The sequence below is a fragment of the Tachyglossus aculeatus genome, chromosome 13 (genome assembly GCF_015852505.1).
Source record: "Tachyglossus aculeatus isolate mTacAcu1 chromosome 13, mTacAcu1.pri, whole genome shotgun sequence".
Classification (NCBI taxonomy): Eukaryota; Metazoa; Chordata; class Mammalia; order Monotremata; family Tachyglossidae; genus Tachyglossus; species Tachyglossus aculeatus.
The window spans coordinates 2632120-2643196 of record NC_052078.1 but is presented as its reverse complement, the minus strand read 5'-3'; the positions used below and the strand labels follow the sequence as shown (position 1 = coordinate 2643196).

The following is an 11077-nucleotide window of genomic DNA, read 5'->3' as shown; positions in this document are numbered from 1 at the left end:
TTATGATATTTAATAATAATAATAATGGCATTTATTAAGCGCTTACTACATGCAAAGCACTGTTCTAAGCGCTGGGGAGGTTACAAGGTGATCAGGTTGTCCCCCAGGGAGGCTCCCAGTCTTCATCCCCATTTGACAGATGAGGTCACTGAGGCCCAGAGAAGTGAAGTGACTTGCCCAAAGTCACCCAGCTGACAGTTGGCGGAGCTGGGATTTGAACCCATGACCTCTTGACTCCAAAGCCCGGGCTCTTTCCACTGAGCCACGCTGCTTCTGTATCTGTATCTGCTGCCGAACTGTACTTTCTGAGTACAATTTTACAGTTGTACAGTTGCACAATTTTACAGTTTAGTACAGTGCTCTGCACCCAGTAAGCGCTCAATAAATACGACTGAATGGATGAATGACTGAATATTTGCTCCCCACGTACCGCCCCCCTCACTGGGGTGCAATTTCCCCATCATTCAATCTACTGAGCGCTTACCGTGTGCAGAGCACTGTACTAAGCGCTTGGAAAGCCCAATTCAACAACAAATAGAAACAGTCCCTACCCAACAACGGGCTCACAGTGTAGATCTGTGCTTCCCAAGCGCTTAGTACAGTGCTCTGCACACAGTAAGCGCTCAATAAATCCAATTGAATGAACAGATCACCGTCCTGCGTGATCCTCTCCCCACCTCGCGGCCCAGGGTCTGCGGAACCCTTGTCCCGCGCAGACTTGGAAGGTCATGGGTTCTAATCCCGGCTCCGATGCATATCTGCTGTGTGACCTCGGGCAAGCCGCTTTGCTTCTCGGGGCCTCAGTTCCCTCATCTGTAAAATGGGGATTGAAACTGTGAGGCCCACGTGGGCCGGGGACCGTGTCCAACCCGATTTGCTCATCTCCACCCCGGCGTTTAGTACAGTGCCTGGCACATAGTAAGCACTTAACAAATACCACAATGATCACTATTATTATTGTGAGCCCCAAGTGGGACTGGGACCGTGTCTAACCCGATTTGCTCGTATCCACCCCGCGTTTAGTACAGTGTCTGGCACATAGTAAGCACTTAAATACCACAATGATCACTATTATTATTGTGAGCCCCAGGTGGCACAGGGACCGTGTCCAACCCGATTTGCTCATATCCACCCCAGCATTTAGTAATAATAATAATAATGGCATTTATTAAGCACTTACTATGTGCAAAGCACTGTTCTAAGCGCTGGGGAGGTTACAAGGTGATCAGGTTGTCCCGGGGGGGCTCACAGTCTTAATCCCCATTTTACAGATGAGGGAACTGAGGCACAGAGAAGTTAAGTGACTCGCCCAAAGTCACCCAGCTGAAAATTGGCGGAGCCGGGATTTGAACCCATGACCTCTGACTCCAAAGCCCGGGCTCTTTCCACTGAGCCACGGTGCCTGGCACATAGTAAGCACTTAAATACCACAGTGATCACTATTATTACTGTGAGCCTCAAGTGGGACAGGGACCGTGTCCAACCCGATGTGCTCGTATCCACACAGCGCTTAGTACAGTGCCTGGCACATAAGCGCTTAACAAATACCCCAGTGATCACTATTATTATTATTATCGTGAGCCCCATCTTGGGACAGGGACTGTGCCCGACCTGCTGAGCTTGTATCCCTCCCCCAGCACTTAGCACAGTGCCTGGGACATGGTAATCAATCAATCGTATTTATTGAGCGCTTACTATGTGCAGAGCACTGTTGGTAAGTGCTGAACAAACACCCCAGTTATTATTATTATTATTATTCTGACCCCATCCCGCGTGATCCCCCCGCACTCCACGAGCTGAGTGACCCTGGTCCCGCTTGGGATGAGCCGGCCCCGCATCGTTTCTCCTGCCTTCTCTGGGCGGCCCCAGAGAAGAGAAGTGCTCAATAAATGTGATCGAATGACTGAGAAGATAAAAGAAGAGAAGAGAAGGAGAAGGAGAAGAAGGAGAAGAGAAGAGGAGAAAAGAGAAGAGGAGAGCAAAAGAGAAGGAGAGGAGAAGGAGAAGAGGAGAGGAAAAGAGAAGAAGAGAAGAAGGGGAGAGAAGAAGGAAAGGAGAAGGGAAGGGGAAGAGAAGAAGAGAAGGGGAGAGAAGAAAAGAAGGAAAGAAGAAGAGAAGGAGAGGAGAAGAGAAGGGAAGAAGAGAGAAGAGAAGGAAAGGAGAAGAGGAGGAGAGGAGGAGAGGAGAAGGAGAAGAGAGGAAAAGAGAAGGAGAAGAAGGGGAGAGAAGAGAAGAAGGAAAGGAGAAGAGAAGAGATGGGGAGAAGAGAGAAGAGAAGGAAAGGGGAAGAGAAGGAGAGGAGAAGGAGAAGAGGAGAGGAAAAGAGGAGAGGAGGAGAAGAGGAGAGGAAAAGAGGAGAGGAGGAGAAGAGGAGAGGAAAAGAGGAGAGGAGGAGAAGAGGAGAGGAAAAGAGAAGGAGAGGAGGAGAAGAGGAGAGGAAAAGAGGAGAAAAGGAGAAAAGGGGAGAGAAGAGAAGAAGGAAAGGAGAAGAGAAGGGAAGGGGAAGAGAAGAAGAGAAGGGGAGAAAAGAAAAGAAGGAAAGAAGAGAGAAGAGAAGGAGAGGAGAAGAGAAGGAAAGGAGAAGAGAAGGGAAGAAGAGAAGGGAAGGAGAAGAGAAGAGAGGGGAAGAAGTCAATGAGAAGAGAAGGGAAGGAGAAGAGAAGAGAGGGGAAGAAGTCAACGAGAAGAGAAGAAAAGGAGAAGAGAAGGGGAAAAGAGAAGAGAAGGGAAGAAGAGAACGAGAAGAGAAGGGAAGAGAACGAGAAGAGAAGGGAAGAAGAGAACGAGAAGAGAAGGGAAGAAGAGAACGAGAAGAGAGGAGGAGAAGAGGAGAGGAAAAGAGAAGGAGAGGAGGAGAAGAGGAGAGGAAAAGAGAAGGAGAAAAGGGGAGAGAAGAGAAGAAGGAAAGGAGAAGAGAAGGGAAGGGGAAGAGAAGAAGAGAAGGGGAGAAAAGAAAAGAAGGAAAGAAGAGAGAAGAGAAGGAGAGGAGAAGAGAAGGAAAGGAGAAGAGAAGGAAGAGAGAAGAGAAGGGAAGGAGAAGAGAAGAGAGGGGAAGAAGTCAATGAGAAGAGAAGGGAAGGGGAAGAGAGGGGAAGAAGTCAACGAGAAGAGAAGAAAAGGAGAAGAGAAGGGGAAAGAAGAGAAGAGAAGGGAAGAAGAGGAAGAGAAGGGAAGAAGAGAACGAGAAGAGAAGGGAAGAAGAGAACGAGAAGAGAAGGGGAGAGAAGAGGAGGAAAGGAGAAGATAAGGGAAGAAGAGAATGAGAAGGGAAGGAGAAGAGAGGGCGAGAGAAGGAGAAGAAAAGAGGAGAAGGAGAAGAAAAGAGGAAAAGGAGAAGAGGAGAGGAAAAGAGAAGGAGAGGAGAAGAGAAGATGGAAAGGAGAAGAGCAGAGAAGGGAAGGGGAAGAGAAGGGGAGAAAAGAAGGAAAGGAGAAGAGAAGGAGAAGAGAAGGAATGGAGAAGAGCAGAGAAGGGAAGGGGAAGAGAAGGGGAGAAAAGAAGGAAAGGAGAAGAGAAGGAGAAGAGAAGGAATGGAGAAGAGAAGGGAGGAAGAGAGAAGAGAAGGAAAGGAGAAGAGGAGTGGAGAAAAGAAGGGGAAGAAGAGAACGAGAAGAGAAGGGAAGAAGAGAACGGGAAGAGAAGGGGAGAGAAGAGAAGGGAAGGAGAAGAGAAGGGGAGAGAAGGAGAAGAGAAGAAAGAAGGGAAGGCGAAGAGAAGGCTGCGGGCCCAGGGGACCCCAGGGGAGCAGCTGCCCCGCCGCCCACCGCGGCCTCCCCGTTCCCCGCCTGAGGCCCCGGGGAAAGGCCAGCAGGAGCGGGGCCCGGCCCGGCCCGGCCCGCGGGGCATTGTCCGCCCTTCGGGGGGCACCGGCCGAGGGGCTGGGCCTTTAAGGGGGAGGGGGCGACTGTTTGAGCGCCTCCCGTAGCCCCCGCCCCCTGAGAAGAAGCCGCCTCCTCCTCTTCTTCTTCCTCCTCCTCCTCCTCCTCCTCCTCCGGCCGCGGCCGCCGGCGCTGCCCGCCTTCCCGTCCCCCGCGACCCCCCGTGCGGCGGCGGGGAGGGGGCCCGGGCCGCCCCCTGCCCCACGAAGCCGCCGCCGCCGCCGCCGAAAATGGGGGATTTCTACGACCCCGAGCACCCCACCCCGGAGTAAGTGGGCGCCCCCCGTTTCCCCGCGGGGTTTTGGGGGGCGGTGGGATGCGCCCCCAGGCCTCCCCCCCCACCTCCGGCCTCCATTGGTGCGGGCGAGGGGGCGGCCTCGCGCCTCCCGCGTGGGGAGGAGGAGGCCGGAGGCCGGGCGCGCACCGACTAGGCCGCAAAGCCTCGGCCTCGAGTAGACGGCCAAGCCGGGGCTCGCCTCAGCCCCCTCGGCTGACGGGACGCGGCCGGGGCCGGAAGTTGGGGAGGGGGCGGCCCCCCAAAATGGACCCCAACTCGGGGCGGGTTGGGGGGGGGCGGGACAACCGGCCTCCATCGTGCAAAATGAAAGCGTCGCCCCGCCGGTTGGGGACGGTGGCGGCCCCCGCAGTTGCCCACTGTGTACTGAGCGTTGGGGACGCCCCCCTTTCTGGCCTCGAAGGGAACGTGCCAACCACCATTTTAGGGGTGCCCACTGTGTGAGGAGCGTTGGGCCGGGGACACCCCGTTTGCTGCCCTCGAAGGAAACACGCCAACCACCATTTCAGGGGCGCCCACTGTGTGCTGAGCGCTGGACTGGGGACACCCCCCCCCACACTTTCTGCCCTTGGAGGGAACAGGCCAACCACCATTTTAGGGGTGCCCACTGTGTGAGGAGCGATGGGCTGGGGACACCCCCACTTTCTGCCCTTGGAGAGAACAGGCCAACCACCATTTTAGGGGCGCCCACTGTGTGCTGAGCGCTGGACTGGGGACACCCCCCTTTTCTGCCCTTGGAGAAAACAGGCCAACCACCATTTTAGGGGTGCCCACTGTGTGCTGAGTGCTGGACTGGGGACACCCCCCCCTTTCTGCCCTTGGAGAGAACAGGCCAACCACCATTTTAGGGGTGCACACTGTCTGAGGAGCGATGGGCTGGGGACACCCCCCTTTCTGCCCTTGGAGAACACAGGCCAACCACCATTTCAGGGGCGCCCACTGTGTGCTGAGCGCTGGACTGGGGACACCCCCACTTTCTGCCCTTGGAGAGAACAGGCCAACCACCATTTTAGGGGCGCCCACTGTGTGCTGAGCGCTGGACTGGGGTCACTGCCACTTCCTGCCCTTGGAGAGAACGGGCCAACCACCATTTTAGGGGCGCCCACTGTGTGAGGAGCGATGGGCCGGGGACACCCCCCCTTTCTGCCCTTGGAGAAAACACACCAACCACCATTTTAGGGGCGCCCACTGTGTGAGGAGCGATGGGCTAGGGACACCCCGCTTTCTGCCCTTGGAGAGATCATGCCAACCACCATTTTAGGGGTGCCCACTGTGTGCTGAGCGCTGGACTGGGGTCACCACCACTTTCTGCCCTTGGAGAGAATGGGCCAGCCACCATTTTAGGGGCGCCCACTGTGTGAGGAGTGATGGGCCGGGGACACCCCCCTTTTTGCCCTTGGAGGGGACATGCCAACCACCATTTTAGGGGCGCCCACTGTGTGAGGAGCAGTGGGCCGGGGACATCCCCCTCACTGCCTTCGAAGGGAACAGGGCAACCACCATTTCAGGGGCGCCCATTGTGTGAGGAGTGATGGGCCGGGGACACCCTGCTTGCTGCCCTCGAAGGGAACACGCCAACCACCATTTTAGGGGCGCCCACTGTGTGAGAAGCAGTGGGATGGGGACACCCCCTTTCTGTCCTTGGAGAGAACACGCCAACCACCATTTTAGGGGCGCCCACTGTGTGAGGAGCATTGGGCCGGGGACACCCCCTTTTCTGCCCTCAGAGGGAACAGGCCAACCACCATTTCAGGAGTGCCAACTGTGTGAGGAGCAATGGGATGGGGACACCCCCCTTTCTGCCCTTGGAGGGAACACGCCAGCCACCATTTCAGGGGCTCCCACTGTGTGCAGAGCACTGGACTGGGGACACCCCCCTTTCTGCCCTTGGAGAGAACATGCCAACCACCATTTCAGGAGCGCCCACTGTGTGAGGAGCGATGGGCCAGGGACACCCTGCTTGCTGCTCTCGAAGGGAACACACCAACCACCATTTTAGGGGTGCCCACTGTGTGAGGAGCATTGGGCCGGGGACATCCCCTTTTCTGCCCTCGGAGGGAACAGGCCAACCACCATTTCAGGGGCGCCCACTGTGTGAGGAGCGCTGGTCTGAGCGGTCCCGGGGACACCCCCTTTTCTGCCCTCAGAGGGAACATGCCAACCACCATTTCAGGGGCGGGACACCCCTCTTTTCTTAAGGGGATTTCCTCCCGCCAGGCCGCAACCGGGCCTTTGTGCCTTGGGAGACCCCCCTCTCAAGCCCCCCTTTTCAGGCCCTGGAGAACCATGGGGGAGGGCCGCTCTTAGGAACTATTTAATAATGATAATTACAATATTTGTTAAGCACTTACTACGAGCCAAGCACTATTCTGAGCGCTGGGGTAAACACAAGGTCATCGAGTTGCCCCACGTGGGGCTCACAGTCTTCATCCCCATTTTACAGATGAGGTCACTGGGGCCCGGTGAAGTGACCGGCCCAAGGTCACACGGCTAACAAGAGGCAGAGCCGGAATTAGAACCCACGACCTCTGACTGCCAAGCCCGGGCTCTTTCCACTGGGCCACCCCGCTTCTCTACGGGGCCTTTGAGCCTTGGGAGACCCCCTCCCAAGCCCCCTTTTTCAGGCCCCGGAGAACCATGGGCCGCTTTTAGAACTATTTATTCATTTTAATGATTGTCTCCATCCCCCTCTAGACCGTCAGCGCGTCGTGGAGCAGGGGACCAGTTGGCCAGTTCTTTTGTTGTCTCCCAAGCGCTTAGTACAGCGCTCTGCGCACAGTATGGGCTCCGTAAATAGCATCCATCGACTGGATTTTGTCCTCCTCCGCTCACCCCCCACTCAAAAGGGGGGCTCGTGCCGGGTGGGCCCGGCTACTTACACAGGTGGACTGGCATCCGCGAGCCACGCGGGCATCCGGGCCGTGCGGCCGCCTCTTCGGACCCTTCCTCGTCCGGGCCTCGTGCCAACGCGCGCGGGCAGGCAGACGCCGGTTTCCCGCCGGTCTCCGAAACTGCCGAGTCCCAAGTGCGTTGGCCATCTTTAGGATGGGCAAGGTGGCTTGAAGTCCAGGCGCTTAGTACAGTACTCTGTAAGCGCTCAGTAAGTACGATGGAATGACTTGAAAAGGCTTTCGCGGTTCTGAAGGGTTTGGCTTTTCCTCGGTCAGTCCGGTAAGGGAAAAACTCGTCGCCGAATGGAGTGGAAAGAGGCTTGGGAGTCGGAGGCCCGGGGTTCTAATCCTGCCTCCGCCACTTGCCCGCTGGGCGACCTCGGGCTAGTTGCTCCCTCTGGGCAGGGAATGTGTCTATTAGAGAAGCAGCGTGGCTCAGTGGAAAGAGCCCGGGCTTGGGAGTCGGAGGTCGTGGGTTTGAATTCCGGCTCCGCCACTTGTCAGCTGGGTGAATTTGGGCAAGTCACTTTTCTCTGTGCCTCAGTTACCTCATCTGTAAAATGGGGATTGACTGTGAGCCCTCCCCATGGGGCAACCTGGTCACCTTGTATCCCCCCACCAGTGCTTAGAATAGTGCTTCAGTAATAATAATAATAAATAAATAATGATGGCATTTGTTAAGCGCTTACTATGTGCACAGCTTTGCACATAGTAAGCGCTTAATAAATGCCATCATCATTACTGTTATTATTATTGTTTTATTGTACTCTCTCAAGTGCTTAGTACAGTGCTCTCAGTAAGCATCCAATAAATACTGAGTGAATGAGTGACTTCTCTGGGCCTCAGTCCCCTCATCTGCAAAATGGGGATTCCGATTTGCTCCCTTTAATCATCCCCTCCCAGCCCCACATCACTGAAGTCCATCTCTGTCATTTATTGATTAATAAATATTATTATTGTATTTTTAAGCACTTACTACATGCCAGTACAGTTCTAAGCTCTGAGCCGATTTGTATTAGTACAGTGCTCTCAGTAAGCGTCCAGTAAATACTGAGTGAATGAGTGACTTCTCTGGGCCTCAGTCCCCTCATCTGCAAAATGGGGTTCCGATTTGCTCCCTTTGCTCATCCCCTCCCAGCCCCACATCATTCATTCAGTTCATTCATTGTCGTATTTATTGAGCGCTTACTGTGTGCAGAGCACTGTACTAAGCGCTTGGGAAGTACAAGTTGGCAACATATAGAGACGGTCCCTACCCAAAACAGTGGGCTCACAGTCTAGAAGGGGGAGACAGAGAACAAAACAAATCAACAAAATAAAATAAGTAGAATAAATATGTACAAGTAAAATAGAGTAATAAATACGTACAAATACGTACATCACTGAAGCCCATCTATGTCATTTATTGATTAATAAATATTATTATTGTATTTTTAAGCGCTTACTACATGCCAGTACAGTTCTAAGCTCTGAGCTGGTTTATATTAGTACAGTGCTCACAGTAAGCATCCAATAAATACCGAATGAATGAGTGACTTCTCTGGGCCTCAGTCCCCTCATCTGCAAAATGGGGATTCAGTCCGCAGTGTGGGAAGCAGCATGGCTTAGTATAGAGCTCAGGCCTGGAGTCAAAAAGACGTGAGTCCTAATCTGGGTTCCGCCGTTCGTCTGTTGGGTGACCTTGGGCAAGTCACTTCACTTCTCCGGGCCTCAGTGACCTCATCTGTAAAATGGGGATTAAGCCCGTGCGCCCCACGGGGGGCAACCTGATCACCTTGTAACCTCCCCAGCGTTTAGAACAGTGCTTGGCACATAGTAAGCGCTTAGTAAATGCCATTATTATTACTATTAACAATTATTATTAATTAATAATGAATATTTAATTATTATTAAATGATAATTTAATTATTATCCGCTCACCCTGCCCGTTAGACTGTCAGCCCCGTGTGTTTCTGGGAGTGTGTGTGACCCGATTAGTTTATATCTATCCTCGGGGCGGATGTAATACAGGGCCTGGCCCATAATAAGGCCCATGGTAGAGAAGCGGCGTGGCTCAGTGGAAAGAGCCCGGGCTTTGTAGTCAGAGGTCGTGAGTTCGAATCCCACCTCTCCTACGTGTCTGCTGTGTGACCTTGGGCAAGTCACTTAACTTCTCTGAGCCTCAGTTCCCTCATCTGGAAAAGGAGGATTAAGACTGTGAGCCCCCCGTGGGACAACCTGTTCACCTTGTGTCTCCCCCCCAGCGCTTAGAACAGTGCTTGGCACATAGTAAGCACTTAAATGCCGTCATTATTATTATTATTAAAGACTTAGCAAACATTATTGTTGTTACCATTGTTATTAATAATACTAATAATAATAATAAATGTCACAGTTCAGTTCTCACCTTTCCCCGCCCAACAGATAGGCCGTTGCAGCCCATCCTGTGGCTTGCGGTGGTGATATCGATCCTTGGCCACCAATGAGAAGCAGCGTGGCTCAGTGGAAAGAGCCTGGGCTTTGGAGTCAGAGGTCACGGGTTCAAATCCCGGCTTCACCAGTTGTCATCTGGGTGACTTTGGGCGAGTCACTTCACTTCTCTGGGCCTCAGTTCCCTCATCTGGAAAATGGGGATGAAGACTGTGAGCACCCCCGTGGGACAACCTGATCACCTTGGAACCTCCCCAGCGCTTAGAACGGCGCTTGGCACATAGTAAGCGCTTAATAAATGCCATTGTCATCAATGAAACCGAGCTCCGATCACTTCTTATCACCGGCCACGGCGCCAAGAACAGTAATAATAACTTTTGGGCACTTTCTCTTATTCGCACTAGCAACTCGATTAAAAATGATGGTGGTATTTTTTTATTTGAATGGTATAATAATATAATAATGATGGCATTTGTTAAGCACTTACTATGTGCAGAGCACTGTTCTAAGCGTTGGGGGGGGTACAAGGTGATCAAGTTGTCCCACGCGGGGCTCACGGTCTTAGGCCCCATTTTACAGATGAGGTAACTGAGGCTCAGAGATGTTAAGTGACTTGCCCAAGGTCACACAGCAGACATGTGGCGGAGTCGGGATTCGAACCCATGACCTCTGACTCCAAAGCCTGGGCTCTTTCCACTGAGCCACGCTATCTATGATAGCATTTTATTAAGCGCTTACGATGTGCAAAGCACTGTTTTAAGCGCTGGGGAGGTTACAAGGTGATCAGGTGGTCCCCCGGGGGGCTCACAGTCTTCATCCCCATTTGACAGATGAGGTCACTGAGGCCCAGAGAAGTGAAGTGACTTGCCCAAAGTCACCCAGCTAACAGGTGACAGAGCCGGGATTTGAACCCATGACCTCGGACTCCAAAGCCCGGGCTCTTTCCACCGAGCCACACTGCTACTCTGTGGCAGATGCCGTTCCGAGCGCCGTGGTAATCGGGTTGGACGCGGTCCGTTTTCCCCGTGGGGCTCACACTCTTAATCCCCCATTTTACAGTCGAGGGAACTGAGGCCCAGAGAAGTGAAGCGACTCGCCCGAGGTCAGCCGGCAGACGCGTGGCGGAGCCAGGATTAGAACCCGGGTCCTTTGGACTGTATTTGTGCAGCGGTCTCTATGGGCTGGACCCTGGGCCAAACGCTAGGGGAATAATAATAATAATAATAATGGCATTTATTCATTCATTGTCGTATTTATTGAGCGCTTACTGTGTGCAGAGCACTGTACTAAGCGCTTGGGAAGTACAAGTTGGCAACATATAGAGACGATCCCTACCCAAAAGCGGGCTCACAGTCTAGAAGGGGGAATATTAAGCTTTATTAAGCGCTTACTATGTGCAAAGCACTGTTCTAAGCACTGGGGAGGTTACAAGGTGAGCGGGTTGCCCCACGGGGGGCTCACAATCTTCATCCCCATTTTACAGATGAGGTCACTGAGGCACAGAGAAGTTAAGTGACTTGCCCAGGGTCACACAGCAGATATAATAATAATAATGATGGCATTTATTAAGCGGTCTTTAAAAAAGGAAAATTTACTGCGGTAAA

The 11077-nt window shown here is 53.1% G+C and overlaps 1 protein-coding gene across 1 annotated transcript in view; it reads left to right on the top strand.

The window, feature by feature from the left end:
- Positions 1–4045: 4045 nt before the first annotated feature.
- The window catches only part of SETD2 (SET domain containing 2, histone lysine methyltransferase), a 77363-nt gene continuing 70331 nt past the window's right edge, over positions 4046–11077 (top strand). Inside the window, 1 exon segment of the mRNA XM_038755448.1 lies at positions 4046–4146. Within this exon segment, the coding sequence (XP_038611376.1) occupies positions 4109–4146 (38 nt within the window). The 5' untranslated portion in view covers positions 4046–4108.